Source organism: Pristiophorus japonicus, chromosome 7 (assembly GCF_044704955.1).
Source record: "Pristiophorus japonicus isolate sPriJap1 chromosome 7, sPriJap1.hap1, whole genome shotgun sequence".
Taxonomy (NCBI): Eukaryota; Metazoa; Chordata; class Chondrichthyes; family Pristiophoridae; genus Pristiophorus; species Pristiophorus japonicus.
In genome coordinates, this window is record NC_091983.1 from 96,007,067 (window position 1) to 96,023,822 (window position 16,756).

The 16,756-nt window shown below is 42.2% G+C and overlaps 1 protein-coding gene across 2 annotated transcripts in view; it reads right to left on the reverse strand.

The window, feature by feature from the left end:
* Positions 1-16,756, reverse strand: part of cad (carbamoyl-phosphate synthetase 2, aspartate transcarbamylase, and dihydroorotase) — a 116,789-nt gene that overhangs the window by 23,338 nt on the left and 76,695 nt on the right. Inside the window, exons 33-36 of one of the 2 annotated variants that reach the window (XM_070885158.1) lie at positions 9,721-9,861; positions 4,088-4,171; positions 2,639-2,789; positions 956-1,003 (exon numbers count right to left, since the gene is read on the reverse strand). In XM_070885158.1, the coding sequence (XP_070741259.1) occupies positions 956-1,003; positions 2,639-2,789; positions 4,088-4,171; positions 9,721-9,861 (424 nt within the window). The remainder of the gene's footprint in view (positions 1-955; positions 1,004-2,638; positions 2,790-4,087; positions 4,172-9,720; positions 9,862-16,756) is intronic. The other variant, XM_070885160.1, reaches the window with a different exon arrangement.

The following is a 16,756-nucleotide window of genomic DNA, read 5'->3' on the forward strand; positions in this document are numbered from 1 at the left end:
CTAGCATTATTTAAAATGATTCACCTTTTGACATCATGCAAACATTCAGCTGGTCACACTAAACTCTTAATGGTTATTGATTTTATTTTGAACATATCAACTGAAAATTGATCAAGTTTCATCAGGTTAAAATGCAATCTATTCACTGAAAGTTACGAAAGACATGACTTTCACTTTAGAGTTTAAAAATGAGATGGCTGTTCAAACCAACATACATGTTGGTGCCGTCAGGTTCATAGCCAATAAGCCAGTGGCTGCTGCTGTAACTGCCCAACAAGACATTCAAAGTGTTATATATGCCACCATACACTGCCACCTGTCCCCAAGCTCTGTTACTGCACTGTATTAGATGTTACGTTATACATTTCCCTGATTTGGGATGGAACTGAAAACCCCTGTATTTGATTACTGATTTATTGAGCGATCAGTGGGACAGTGGCAATGTGTGTGTGTGTGTGTGTGTGTGTGTGTATGTATGTATGTGTAGGGGGGGCAGGGAGAAATCAAATCACAAACCACTACATATAAATGTAATTTTGTGAACCAAGCCAAAATAGCAATCCTTTAGCAAGTCATTAAAACCCCAAATTAAATCAGTAACATTTATTGCATCAACAGCAGAATTATTTGATCAAAATCCTGTCAAGCATATTTCTATAATGTCTCAATGCTGTGCAGTGTGGTGACATGCAGACATTTCAGAGTATCAGAGTCAGCACATTCCAGGTAGCAGATTGAATATTTTTCTACTAAACACTTACAAGAGCAGTAACATAGCTTTTTAACATTTTCAGGAAAGAAACGTGCAACATTCTTTTTTTGAGGGAAATTGTTGAGATTATTTGATTCCTTCATCAGATTAAACAGATTACAAAAATAATCAATTTTAGTACTCGTAATAAACTGGTGAACATTCCCAAGTATTGAATTTAAAATCAGAAGTTGCAGTTCACACCTTGTTCGATGAATTTCTTGACTGGTTTTTCCTTGTATTCTCCTTCAGCTGTTTTAATCAAAGCATGCAGAAGCAGCAAAGAGTCATTAATTCAATCAAGCAATCCAGATCAGATGAGTCAAGCATGCTCTGCAACTTATACATACATTTCTCCATGTGCTGGCCAGAGGGAGCCAGGCACTACATTTACATTTCAGCACAGGAGGACCACTAGCATCCATGAGATGCATGATCAAAATGCAATCTTTAAATTCAAAACAGCATGAAGACCAGGCCCCTTATGGAAGTATTTTTGTTCTGCATGTGACCAATATGGCAAATGTTTTCATTTTAGATAGATTCTTAGCTAAAGGAAAATACGAAAAGTACTGAAAACAAAGGAAGGACTTAAATATAGTTAGCACATATGTTGTAGTAAAATTTAAGCTTTCATGTATTTGTGATACAAATGATTGGCTTTGTATTTTTTACTAGCTTGATGCATCATTTAGCAGAGCATAGCTGACTATTTGGGAGCAAGTCAAATACACAGCTGACTGAATCAAAAGACCAAAGTGTCCGGATAATTTTTTTAAATCTAATTTATAAATCACATAAAAATGATTACTTCAGCAAACAATTAGCTAATTTCAAACTGTACAATCAAGATTTCAAGTTGTAGATTGAGAGCAAAGGCTAAAGTATTGGCTGAAGAGTGAAGTTTTTGCTCCATTAATTGGGAGATCATACCTATCCGCTGGGGAGGAAAAACGGGAACAATCAGAAAATGTTTAAAAAGAGACACAAAATTTGTAGCTCTTATATTTTATTAAGTTTTATAGATTTATGTTTAAAAAAACAGCTCTCAAATTGAGAATTTCCTAGCATTGTACTGAAAACATTAATATGGACACTGCCAAAGCACTAACCATGATTACTGCATGACAATTCTTCAGTTAAATAAGCAAAATACAATTAGTTATCACAAGTCTAGTCTTCTTGCTGGGTAGACTGTGGCCCAAAGGCATCATTCAATGTCAGAATACTATAACATAACCACACACCTCATCAGTTAGTCTGTTTAATACAAGACAAACATTTGACTAACTGTCAAAAAAGTGGAGGTGCAAATTGACTTGGACCACCTTCAAACAAATTCGGCAAAATGCTGAAAACAATTGCAAACTTGAATGTTTCAATTTCGTGGCAATACTGGCATGGCCAATGTATAAAACATATATTCTGTGGATTTGTTAAGTGACACCTCAGAACTTAAGAATTTTTGCTAAAATCTGCATAAATCAGATTGTCATTTTGTTTGTCTGAATGCTATTTTTAAAACTGTGGAGTGAATGCTAAAATGATAGATAGCAAACAGTGTATTGAAGTATGCTATTTGCAATATAGACCACATAACTGGCAATGTGGAAGCCATCAATTTGGATATTTGTTTAAAATAGGCTAACCATGTGATGCAAAACTTTGGTGAACATGCACAAACTGAGACAATGAACTTTAGCACAGTACCTTTCTGATAAATATGGAATTCCTCTTGTGGTATAAATTTAGGATTCAGTTTGTTTAATATTATTCAGCTCAAAAGTACTAAAATTACCAGGCCATCTAGTGATCTTTCAGGCCAATTCACCTGAAAGTTGAACTGCACAAGACCATGTTAAATCACATCTAAAGAAAACAAAATACCATTTGTAAGTCCAGGGTCAGAACAGCGATGGATTCTTGGAGGAAGGTGGAACCTGGCATCGATAGCAGGACCACTACTTGCCAACCTGCGAGGGCTTGCTGTTCTAGTTCGGATTATTTCAGTTTGAGTAGGTTTTGAATGTTCTGGGGTCTTAAAAATAAAATAGATGTCGTTTGAACAAGTACATTATAGATAATCAATTACATATCATAGAAATCTTAAAAGCCAACTATGAAAATCATTGGGAAACTATTTTTATGCCTGCTGTTTTAGCGCTGTAAAGAGCCAAATGTGCCATCCTTCGGAGAAGATGTTAAACAAAGGCCCTTACTGCCTGCCTGGAGATCCTACGATACGATTTGAAGACCAGGAAATTCTGATATCTTGGTCATCTTTTCTCACTTGATCAAAACCGACTCCTTTGGAACCTTCTCCTCATTCAAGCATCTCACTTTGTTCCACTCCGCTCACCCGTCCTTTAAAACCCTCATTCACGACCGTCGCACAAAACCGTATCCAGAGTTTCTCACCAAGATATTTCCCCTCCCTTCCTCTCCCAGCCTCTGCACTGAGCAACTCCTCATCCTCAGGTGATTTAAATCTCCATCTCATCTTGCATTGCCTCTTTCCCCTGACTTCCCTAAAACTGTTTCCACATAAAGTCTCCTATCCATATTTATTGCCAGTCCCTTGACACTGCCATCTCACGTGACCTCTCTACAGGACCAGAATGTGTGTTTGGACAGACTATATAAAGTAGACATGTTCAGCAAAATGAGGGTCATGCATATAAGCTATGCAAGTATAGAACTAGCTTCACTGTCAGGAGGTTTCCCTTTACGCAGAGAGTTATCAACACTTGGACCACCTTACCGGCCTGTCCAGTGAGTGCGGATATGCTGCAACTGTTCAAAAAGGTGAACGTCTTCCTTACTGTGGCTAATATCACTGCGTTTAACGGGTAGGTGGGACATTGGGTACATACTTTGTTACCCCTGAAGTAGTTTTGATTGCCTTTGGGGGTTGGAGAGAAATTTGCAGATTCCTCTCACCCCTCTCTCATCCTTGAATTATCCCGAGTTTTTAAACAATCTTTTTTTTTTGCCTCTCCCATGAGATTACATGACTGCAAATCGGGGGGGGGGGGGGGGGCTTAATAGCATGGACTGTTTAGGACAGGCTTGATGGACGATTTGGGCTTTTCCTCACTTTCTTTTCATAGTGTGCTTTCAGAACGTCAAGAAACCAAGTCAACGCACAAGTGCAACTTTACGCTTTTGTCTATTGCCCAACTCTGGTTATATTGACCAACACCTGTCAACTAAAAAGAGCATAACGCAAAAGATCAGTAGAAGCTGCATCCATGAATTACATTTTAAAACTTGACCACAATTTTTTTTTTTACGAATGAATTATCAAAACAGTTTGCGCTGAAATTGAAGCCTTACCTTTACTGTAGTTGGAGGTGGTGGCAACGGGACACCCAAAGGCCAGGCCCTCACATCCTGTCCATAACCCGGGGGAACCAATACCTGTAAATACAGATTACAATCCAGCACATTTTCATATTCTGGAATTATGGTCCAGAACTGAGCAGTAACATGTAAAGACATGTAAAGTTGCAAGACGATGGCAAAGCTTAATGATTTATAACACTTAGAAAAAGGTTCTTAAAAGTAGGTATTAAAATACCAGAGCAGCCAGGAAGGTTTCTTCTTTTTTGTTTTTAAATGCTATTTAAGTTTGATTTCAATGAAAGGGGAGATAATCCAAAACACACCTAGTTGTAGCCAAGAAATCCATATCCTATCTTCTACAGATTATACATGTTACCTTCATGATGCTATTTATGCTCACATTTTCTCTCCCTCCTCCACCCAAACACACCAAATTGAGCTCACCTGGTGAATGGCTGACCTGTTTTCCCATTACCACATCTGTCTGGACCACCTCAAACATTGCATCATCTCTCCATCTCCAGATCCTCATTACTCCAGGATTACCCAACAAGACAACCCCAAACTCCTCTCTTCAATGACTAACCACCCTCTCCAACAATCTTTCACCACCTTTACCTCGAACATCAAGTCCAGAAAGTTTACGGAGTTTTTTCAATTCAAAGCTTTCTTCGTAACTGCCTCTGCCTCCTCCTCCCCATTCCCAGCCATTTCTTTAGCTCCTTACTGAGCACCTATCACCACTCATCCAATCTCTTTCGCCTGCTCCCTCAATCCCCTTCCATCCAATTATCTTTCCTTGCTTTAATTCACACTGCCTTTTGTTAATGGCACCCTTTGCATAGGCATTGCCCTCCTCAAAAGTGCTACCTCACCCTCAAAATGCCAACATTTAACCCTGCCGTCCTGCACTGTCCTACTTGTCTTTTGCCCCCCTCCTTGCCAAAATCCATTCGCTCACAATAGCTCAATGCACCGAATTCAAAATTCTTGTCTTTATCTAGACTCTTCAATGGCCTCGCTCCAACCCCAATTCTGCAACCGGATACCTTTTCCCTTTAGCCCTTCAACTCTGGCATCTGCTGCATCCTCCCTTCCACCTCATGTCCATTCACCAGTGGCAGAGGCTTCAGCTGGTTTGGCCCTATTGTCTGGAACTTCCTCCCTACACCACGCATAGAACATACCTTTTCTCCTTGCCTTTACGAGAATCCTCAAAACCTCTCCCTTTCACCAGCTTTTTGATTGTTGCTCTTTATTTTTCTTATAATTAATGTCATCTTTTTTTTGCGATGAAGCACCAGGTATGTATACTACTTTAAGAGGTATAATATAAATCCAAGTCATTGATTGCTGTTGCAACATACTGATCTTGAGAATCATCATCAGGCAAGGTCCTTATGGTTATATTACTTATTTTTCTTCAAAACCTTATCTTCTGCCATTCTATTGCTGCTTCCACCTCAAACTTAGCTTATATTCATCCACACCTCTTCCAAAGGTATGATTCATGCTGGGGTGCAGTTCTAATGACGCTGGTCACCCTCCAGTATCTCATCCAAGTAGCCGGTCTCCACATGTGAGCTTAAACAGCCAGTGGTGCGCTACTTAACGCAAGAAGAATTTTGTTCTGATCCAATGTCCACATTTTATGGCAGAAGTAAAATGGATAGCAATTAGGCTGATTCTCCAACCCTACCCTCCCCGCAACCCCTTGCACAACCTATTCTCAAGGCCAGGAGTGTTGCTTGCAATTGTCGTTCTCTTAGCAATGCTTTGCTCTCAGTACCTATTTTTAAATAGAAAATAAAACTTGCCTCCCATGAATTTTTCTGTACATCTTGATTTGTTACTGAGAACCTTATCCTTAAATTTAGAATTAAAGTTCCGAGCCAAATCTCTGGTGACTAATTAACAGTCACCAAGATGTTAGTACAATGAATTGAAGGTTTTCTTTTTAAAAAAGCTTACATTTCATTCACAACAGCTGCACATGTTGAAAGCAGTTCAGGCCATATCTCAACTAGGCCAATAGATGGATTGTGCACTTTAGGGAGAAAAAAAATGGTAATTCCCCATTGTTAAATGCAATATTGGCTTTATATAGTTTGACAAATTTTGTAGCACAAACCAAGCAGCCGATAATTATAACTGATGGAAAATTTACTTAAGTAAATGTTATCTAGGCAGTCAACGGGTACGGTAGCATAGCGGTTATGTTAATGGAATAGTAATCCAGAGGTCTGAATCTGGAGAAATAAGTTCAAATCTCACTACGGCAGCTAGGGAATTTAAATTCAGTTAATTGAATAAATCTGGAATTAAAAAAGCTAGCATCAGTAATGGTGACCATGGTTCACGAATGCCCTTTCGGGTGGGAAATTTGTCGTCCTTACCTGGTCTAGCTTATATGTGACATCAAACCCATGTGGTTGGCTCTTAACTGCCCTCTGAAATGGCCTAACAAGCCACTCAGTTGTACCGAACCACTACAAAGAAATATAATGTAGCAGTTCAAGGCGGCAGCTCACCACCACCATCTCGAGGGCAATTAGGGATGGGCAATAAATGCTGGCCTTGCCTGCAACGCCCACATCCCATGAACTAATTTTTAAAAACTCACTTCTGTCTAACTCTTCCTTTGGCAGACTTCAGGTTTTTGTAAATCCACAGTGAGGCATCAAGATCAATGTCAATATAAAAGTTCAAGGAAGAAAGTAGAGAGAAAACACCAAACTACAGGTAGCCTGACATCAGTCATCGGAAAAATGCTGGAATTCGTTATTCAGGAAGAGGTAACAGGGCACTTAGAAAATCAAAATATGATTAGGCAGAGTCAACATTTTATGATGAAAGGGAAATCGTGTTTGACAAATTTATTAGACTTTTTGGAGGATATAATTAGCAGGTAGATGAAGGGGAATCAATGGATGTAGCATATTAAGATTTCCAAAAGGCATTCAACGAGGTGCCATATAAAAGGTTGTTATACAAGGTAAGGGCTCATGGGATTGGGGGTAATATATCAGCATGGATAGAGGATTGGTTAATAGACAGAAAATAGAGTAGGGATAAACGGATCATTTTCAGGTTGGCAGGCTGCAACTAGTGGGTTTCCACAAGGATCAGTGCTTAGGCCTCAACTATTTACATTCTATATTCATGATTTAGATGAAGGGATCGAGAGCAATGTATCCAAGTTTGCCGACGACACAAAGCTAGGTGGGAAAGTAACTCAGAGGAGGCCATAAAGAGCCTGCAAAGGGATATAGACAGGTTAAGTGAGTGGACAATAAGGTGGCAGATGGAGTATAATATGGGGAAATGTGAGATTATTCACTTTGGTAGGAAGAATAGAAAAACAGAATTTTTTTAAAATGGTGAGAAACTATTAAATGTTGCTGTTCAGAGATTTGGGTGCCCTCATACAGGAAACAGAGCTGGCATGCAGGTACAACAAGCAATTAGGAAGGCAAATGCTATGTGGGCCTTTATTGCAAGGGGGATGGAGTACAAGAGTAAGGAAGTCTTGCTACAATTATACAGGGCTTTGGTGAGACCACACCTGGAGTACTGTGCACAGTTTTGGTCTCTTTAGAGGGGTTGCAACGAAGGTTTACTAGATGGATCCCTGGGATGAGATGGTTGCCAATGAGGAGAGATTGAGCCTATAATCTCTAGAGTTTAGAAGAAACGTACAAGATTCTGATGGGGATTGACAGCTGAGAGATTGTTTCCTCTGGCTGGAGAGACCAGAACTAGGGTCCATAGTCTCAGGATAAGGGGTCAGCCATTTAAGACTGAGATGAGGAGGAATTTCTTCACTTAGAGGGTTGTGAATCTTTGGAATTCACTGCCCCAGAGAGCTGTGGATGCTGGGTCATTGAGTATATTCAAGGCTGAGATGGACAGATGTTTGTACTCTAGGGGAAATTCAAGGGTTCTGGGACAGTGTTCCCCTTAATTTTCTTTTGGGTGCCCGGCCCCTTTAATGGGTGCGCTGCTTTTGAATTCAAAAGCTGGCGAACAGCCTGTGTGGACCGAAATTGATATGGGGACCGGACGGGAAAGTGGAGTTGAAGTCAAAGATCAGCCATGATCTTGTTGAATGGCGGAGCAGGCTCAAGGGGCCTTATGGCCGACTAATTATTATGTTCTTCGAAATGTCAATGTAATAGCACTAATGTGCAAACATAGGAATGTGAGTTAACATCACAAAAGAAAGGAAAAAGCAGCAGTCGCTCCTCAGTTGTCTCTATGCACCTGGCTCAAAGCAGCAGGGAGAAGGCCTGAATTGTTATTTTAAAAAAACACACACACCAATGCTAAAAACACAGAATCCATGAACCAAGCTAAGTGCCAACACGGGAGATAAAGAAAGTATGAAGCAGTTCAGCAATACTACAAACTGTCCCTAAAACATCCCACTTGTAAAATGAGACTTTGCAGTTACAACTGAACATTTTCAGAGATATGAGGGTCTACAACTTATACGAAAGAGATAGAAGTTGCCAAGGTATATGGTTTTCCAACCTCTTGGACTAAAGAGGTTAAAAAAAAAAGGCATAAGCATTTTCTAGCAGCATTTTCACTGAATGCATCATTCTGCATGTCAAGATAAAGCTGGGCATAAAAACACAAACTGCCACGTCGTCATGTGATAACATAGCAAATACTACCAGAATACAGGCTACCTATTTTATAAGAACATAAGAAATAGGAACAGGAGTACACCATATGGCCCCTCGAGCCTGCTCCGCCATTCAAGAAGATCATGGCTGATCTGATCATGGACTCAGCTCCAATTCCCTGCCCGCTCCCCATAACCCCTTATTGTTTAAGAAACTGTCTATTTCTGTCTTAATTTTATTCAATGTCCCAGCTTCCACAGCTTTCTGAGGCAGTGAATTCCACAGATTTACAACCCTCAGAAGAAATTTCTCCTCATCTCAGTTTTAAGTGGACGACCCCTTATTCTAAGATCATGCCCTCTAGTTCTAGTCTCCCCCATCAGTGGAAACATCCTCTCTGCATCCACCTTGTCAAGCCCCCTCATAATCTTATACGTTTCGATAAGATCACCTCTCATTCTTCTGAATTCCAATGAGTAGAGGCCCAACCTACTCAACCTTTCCTCATAAGTCAACCCCTTCATCTCCGGAATCAACCTTGTGAACCCTTCCCCAAATTGCCTCCAAAGCAAGTATATCCTTTCGTAAATATGGAAATCAAAACTGCACGCAGTATTCCAGGTGTGGCCTCACCAATACCCTGGATTGTTGCAGCAAGACTTCCCTGCTTTTATCCTCCATTCCCTTTGCAATAAAGGCCAAGATACCATTGGCCTTCCTGATCACTTGCTGTACCTGCATACTAACCTTGTGTGTTTCATGCACAAGTACCCCCAGGTCCCGCTGTACTGCGGCACTTTGCAATCTTTCTCCATTTAAATAATAACTTGCTCTTTGATTTTTTTTTCTGCCAAAGTGCATGACCTCACACTTTCCAACATTATACTCCATCTGCCAAATTTTTGCCCATTCACTTAGCCTGACTATGTCCTTTTGCAGATTTTGTGTGTCCACCTCACATTGCTTTTCGACAACCTTTTACAGTAGCATTACCTGTCCATCAATGTAGGCCACTTCACCTCTCAAGACAACCCGCCTGATTCTTCCCTTCACCTTCTTTCCTTCAAATGGTGTCCACTTGGACTTTGTGAACTGCATGTGGCTTGGGATAATCCATTCTTGCTCCAGGTCAACCTGTAATGCATCCAAAACATTAAAACTGCATTGAATCAAAATTGAGCCATCAGGAGCTCCAATAGTTAAGTTGTAAACTTGTTTTCCTACTTGCAATTTTCTCCTTATGTAAAACATGACCAAAATCTTGGATTTTTTAAACACGTTCCGACTTACTATTCAGTCATGTATTTTTAAGCAGCTCTGTGGCCTTCTACGGAACCATTCTGCAGTTGTAACAATTCATGCTCTTTTGGCCTTCCCTGCCCCCTGCATTTAAACAATTTCTCATACTGCCAATGGAGTCCAATGTAAGGTTCTGATTAAAATATTTTGTACATTGAATCGAATAGTTGCTGAGAGAACAGAAAAACTTGAACGGCAGTGGGAACTCAATTACCAGGAATTGCAACTCACCAGCTTCCCTATTATCCACCAGGATCTGAGACAGGATCAAACATAACGTTACCGAGGTGGAGATAGATGGCCATTCTACAAATCAGGACCTCACAGCACAATCTGCCGAATTTCCTGTGCTCTGTATTTGCTTTTATTAAGACCAATAACTGGGAGAACAGATTTAGTACTCTTCACTCATTGCCCCTAACTCAAATAGATTTTCTTTAAACATTGAATTATGGACTTCCAGTATACAATTTCAGAAGGCTTCCATTGACATCTAGAGCTTCATTAATTCTGCTTCAAATTTCAACCCACCATTTCAATTACATGGTCCATTTCTGACTTTTCCCTTCCTGAACTTCTTTCTAACTCTGGGGACGGACTTTGCATAGACATCTATCACGAGCCCACGGACTCCTTCCTCAATTAAGATTTCTTCCCGTCCCATTTCATGTAAGGAAGTCATTCCTTTCTCGTTGTCTGTCACATCTACGCCAACAATGTGAACTTCCAGACTTGAACTTCCAAAATGTTCTCCTTTCTCCTCAGCTGAGGATTCGCACCCCACCATGGCAGACGAGACTCTGTCCCATTTCCTGCTTAAAACTATCATAAGTTGCCCCTTGTCCTCACCTTTACACCCCACCAGCTTCTGCATTCAACAGATCGTCTTCCACCATGATCCCATCACCAAACACATATTCCCCTCCCTTCCTTCGCCATTTCTGAAGAAAGCATTCCCTACGGAATACCCTGGTTCACTCTTCCACCACCTGCTCTTCTCCTGCAAATGCCGGAGATGCACCACTGTCCAGGGCTCCAAACATTCTCTCCATGGCCTTTGCTGCTCATGGTCCTTTACAGAGACGATCAAGTGTAGATTAGGCAACTGCTTTGACTAACATTCCATTCTATCCGTAAGCACGATGCCTTTCATTTACCACTTCAAGTTCCCATCTCACTTGACTGCTTGGTCTTGAACAACAACAACTTTTATTTATATAGCACCTTTAACATAGTAAAACGTCCCAAGGCACTTCACAGCAGTGTTACAAGACAAAACAGATACATCTGATACCAAGCCACGCAAGAAAAAATTATGGCAGATGACCGAAAGCTTGATTAAAGAGGTAGGTTTTAAGGAGCGTCTTAAAGGAAGGAAGAGAGGTAGAGAGGCGGAGAGGTTTAGGGAGGGAGTTGTATAGCTTAGGGCCCAAACAGTTGAAGGCACAGCCACCGATGGTTGAGCAGTTGAAATGAGGAATGCTCGAGGACAGAATTTGAGGAGCGCACACATCTTGTGGGGTTGAGAGACTGAAATAAATGAGAGAGTAAGGGAGGGGCAAGGTCATGGAGGGACTTGTAAACAAGGATGAGAATTTTGAAATTGAGGCGTTGTTTAACTGGGAGCTAATGCAGGTTAGCAAGCACAGGGGTGATGGGTGATCGTGACTTGGTGCGTGTTAGGACACAGGCTGCCGAATTTTGGATGACCTCAAGTTTACGTAGTGTAGAATGTGGGAGGCCAGCCAGGAGTGAGTTGGAGTAGTCAAATCTAGAGGTAACAAAGGCATGGATGAGAGGTTCAGCAGAAGAGCTAAGGCAGGGGAGGAGGCGCGCAATGTTACGGAGGTGGAAAAAGGCGGTTTTAGTTATGCTGCGGATATGTGGCTGGAAACTCATTTCAGGGTCAAATATGACGCTCAGGTTGTGAACAGTCTGGTTTAGCCTCACATAGATGCTAGGGAGAGGGATGGAATCAGTGATTAGGGAACGCAGTTTGTGGCAGGGACCAAAGACAATAGCTTCGGGCTTCCTAATATTTAATTGGAGAAAATTTCTGTCCATCCAGTACTGGATATCGGAGAAGCAGTCTGACAATTTAGAGACCAAGGAGAGGTCGTGAGAAGTGGTGGAGAGGGAGAGCTGGGTGTCGTCAGTGTATATGTGGAAACTGACTGTGTTTTCGGATGATATCGCCAAGGGGTCAGCATATAGATGAGAAATAGGAGGGGGCCAAGGATAGATCCCACCTAGCTGGATGATGATGGTGGTGAGGTGTTGGAGGAGGATGGAGTGGTCAACTGTGTCAAAGGCTACAGACAGGTCCAGGAGGACGAGAAAGGATAGTTTACCTTTGTCACAGTCACAAAAGATGTCATGAGAGCCATTTCGGTACTGTGGCAGGGACGAAAAACAGATTGAAGGGATTCAAACATTGAATTCCGGGAAAGATGATAACGGATTTGGGAGGCGACAACACGTTCAAGTACTTTGGACAGGAAAGGGAGGTTGGAGATGGAGCGATAGCTAGCAAGCACAGTGGGGTCAAGGGTTGGTTTTTTGAGGAGGGATGATTACAGCAGATTTGAAGGAGAGACGAACAGTACCTGAGGAGAGAGAACCTTAACAATGTCAGCGAACATGGGAGCCAGAAAAGGAAGTTGGGTGGTCAGCAGTTTAGTGGGAATAGGGTCAAAGGAGCAGGAAGTGGATCTCAAGGGCAAGATAAGCTTGGAGGGGTCAAGAGGGGAGATCAAAGAAAAACTGGAGAAAGATGTGAGTTTAGGGCGAGGGCAGGTGGGAGCGTCAGATGAAGTTTGGCCCGGTGGGCTAGGGTAAGGAAGGGAACTGGCAGAGGCAGCTGATCGGATGGTCTCAATCTTTGAGACAAAGTAGTCCATGAGCTCCTCACACTTGTTGGAGGTGAGTGTGGGCAAGACAAGGGAGAGGGGTTTAAGAAGATGGTTAGCAGTAGCGAATAGTAGTCGAGGGTTGTCTTTGCATTCCAGAATGATCCTGGAATAGTGAGCGGTTTTGACAGACAAGAGTAGGACCCGATACTGCTTTATGTGAGCCAGGTCAGCAAGCACAAGGGTGATGGGTGATCGTGATCAGCTTTGAGTACTGTTGAGGGGGATGACTCATCAGGGGAGGGCAGCAGCAGCCAAGTTCATGGCACCGTGGCTGGCTCTGCTGCACAGGAGGGCAGGAAAAAGAGTGGGAGAGCGATAATGATAGGGGATTCAATTGTAAGGGGAATAGATAGGTGTTTCTGCGGCCGCAACCAAGACTCCAGGATGGTATGTTGCCTCCCTGGTGCAAGGGTCAAGGATGTCTCAGAGCAGGTGCAGGACATTCTGAAAAGGGAGGGTGAACAGCCAGTTGTCGTGGTGCACATTGGTACCAACGATATAGGTTAAAAAAAAGGGATGAGGTCCTCTGAGACAAATTTAAGGAGCTAGGAGCTTAATTAAAACGTAGGACCTCAAAAGTAGTAATCTCAGGATTGCTACCAGTGCCACGTGCTAGTCAGAGTAGGAATCGCAGAATAGCTCAGATGAATATGTGGCTTAAGCAGTGGTGCAGTAGGGAGTGATTCAAATTCCTGGGGCATTGGATCAGGTTCTGGGGAAGGTGGGACCAATACAAATCGGACGGTCTGCACCTGGGCAGGACCGGAACCAATGTCCCAGGGGGAGTGTTTGCCAGTGCTGTTGGGGAGGAGTTAAACTAATATGGCAGAGGGATGGGAACCAATGCAGGGAGACAGAGGGAAACAAAATGGAGACAAAAGCAAAAGACAAAAAGGAGATGAGTAAAAGTGGAGGGCAGAGAAACCCAAGGCAAAAAACAAAAAGGGCCACTGTGCAGCAAAATTCTAAAGGGTCAAAGTGTAATAAAAAGGCAAGCATGAAAGCTCGGTGCCTCAGGGCAAGGAGTATTCGGAACCCAGGAGAGGTCTCTGTTAGAGTGGGTGAGAGCTCAGATGAACAGGACCCCAAGAAAGAATGCAAAAGGCAGGAGGCAACAGATCAGAGTAGCACTGGGGTAAGTGTAAACCACAAGGTGATAGGAAGGGACAATATGTATGAATATAAAGGGGCTGTAGGAGGGGTCAAAACTAAAAATCATGGTTTAAAAACTAGTATTAAAACACTCTACCTAAACGCACGCAGCATTCAAAATAAAGTAAATGAGTTGACGGCACAAATCATTACAAATGGGTATGATTTGGTGGCCATTACAGAAACGTGGTTGCTGGGTGGCCAAGACTGGGAATTAAACATACAGGGGTATCTGACAATTCGGAAAGATAGACAAGAAGGGAAAGGAGGTGGGGTAGCTCTGTTAATAAAGGATGATATCAGGGCAGTTGTGAGAGACGATATTGGCTCTAATGAACAAAATGTTGAATCATTGTGGGTGGAGATTAGAGATAGTAATGGGAAAAAGTCACTGGTGGGCATAGTTTGTAGGCCCCCAAATAATAACTTCACGGTGGGGCGGACAATAATCAAGGGAATAATGGAGGCATGTGAAAAAGGAACGGCAGAAACCATGGGGGATTTTAACCTACATATCGATTGGTCAAATCAAATCGCACGGAGTAGCCTTGAGGAGGAATTCATAGAATGCATACGGGATTGTTTCTTAGAACAGTATGTTACAGAACCTACAAGGGAGCAAGCTATCTTAGATCTGGTCCTGTGTAATGAGACAGGAATAATAAACGATCTCCTAGTAAAAGATCCTCTCGGAATGAGTGGTCACAGTATGGTTGAATTTGTAATACAGATTGAGGGTGAGGAAGTAGTGTCTCAAACGAGCGTACTATGCTTAAACAAAGGGGACTTTAGTGGGATGAGGGCAGAGTTGGCTAAAGTAGACTGGGAACACAGACTAAACGGTGGCACAATTGAGGAACAGTGGAGGACTTTTAAGGAGCTCTTTCATAGTGCTCAACAAAAATATATTCCAGTGAAAAAGAAGGGCGGTAAGAGAAGGGATAACCAGCCGTGGATAACCAAGGAAATAAAGGAGAGTATCAAATTAAAAACCAATGCATATAAGGTGGCCAAGGTTAGGGAGAAACTAGAAGATAGGGAAAATTTTAAACGACAGCAAAGAATGACTAAGAAAGCAATAAAGAAAGGAAAGATAGATTACGAAAATAAACTTGCGCAAAACATAAAAACAGATAGTAAAACCTTTTACCCATATATAAAACGGAAGAGAGTGACTAAAGTAAATGTTGGTCCCTTAGAAGATGAGAAGGGGGATTTAATAATGGGAAATGTGGAAACTGCTGAGACCTTAAACAATTATTTTGCTTCGGTCTTCACAGTGGAAGACACAAAAACCATGCCAAAAATTGCTGGTCACGGGAATGTGGGAAGGGAGGACCTTGAGATAATCACTATCACTGGGGGGGTAGTGCTGGACAGGTTAATGGGACTCAAGGTAGACAAGTCCCCTGGTCCGAATGAAATGCATCCTCTAGGGTATTAAAAGAGATGGCGGGTTATAGCAGATGCATTCGTTATAATCTACCAAATTCCCTGGGCTCTGGGGAGGTACCAGCGGATTGGAAAGCAGCTAATGTAACGCCTCTGTTTAAAAAAGGGGCAGACAAAAGGCCGGTTAGTTTAACATCTGTAGTGGGGAAAATGCTTGAAGCTATCATTGAGGAAGAAATAGCGGGACTGGAATTCTTTGAGGATATAACGAGCATGGTGGATAGAGGTGTACCGATGGATGTGGTGTATTTAGATTTCCAAAAGGCATTCGATAAGGTGCCACACAAAAGGTTACTGCAGAAGATAAAGGTATGCGGAGTCAGAGGAAATGTATTAGCACGGATCGAGAATTGGCTGGCTAACAGAAAGCAGAGAGTCGGGATAAATGGGTCCTTTTCGGGGTGGAAATCGGTGGTTAGTGGTGTGCCACAGGGATCGGTGCTGGGACCACAACTGTTTACAATATACATAGATGACCTGGAAGAGGGGACAGAGTGTAGTGTCACAAAATTTGCAGATGACACAAAGATTAGTGGGGAAGCGGGTTGTGTAGAGGACACAGAGAGACTGAAAAGAGATTTGGATAGATTAAGCGAATGGGCTAAGGTTTGGCAGTGGAATACAATGTCAGAAAATGTGAGGTCATCCACCTTGGAAAAAAACACAGTAAAAGGGAATATTATTTGAATGGGGAGAAATTACAACATGCTGCGGTGCAGAGGGACCTGGGGGTCCTTGTCCATGAATCCCAAAAAGTTAGTTTGCAGGTAATCAGGAAGGCGAATGGAATGTTGGTCTTCATTGCGAGAGGGATGGAGTACAAAAGCAGGGAGGTCCTGCTGCAACTGTACAGGGTATTGGTGAGGCTGCACCTGGAGTACTGCGTGCAGTTTTGGTCACCTTACTTAAGGAAGGATATACTAGCCTTGGAGGGGGTACAGAGACGATTCACTAGGCTGATTCCTGAGATGAGGGGGTTACCTTATGATGATAGTTTGAGTAGACTGGGTCTTTACTCGTTGGAGTTCAGAAGGATGAGGGGTGATCTTATGGAAACATTTAAAATAATGAAAGGGATAGACAAGATAGAGGCAGAGAGGTTGTTTCCACTGGTCGGGGAGACTAGAACTAGGGGGCACAGCCTCAAAATACGGGGGAGCCAATTTAAAACCGAGTTGAGAAGGAATTTCTTCTCCCAGAGGGTTGTGAATCTG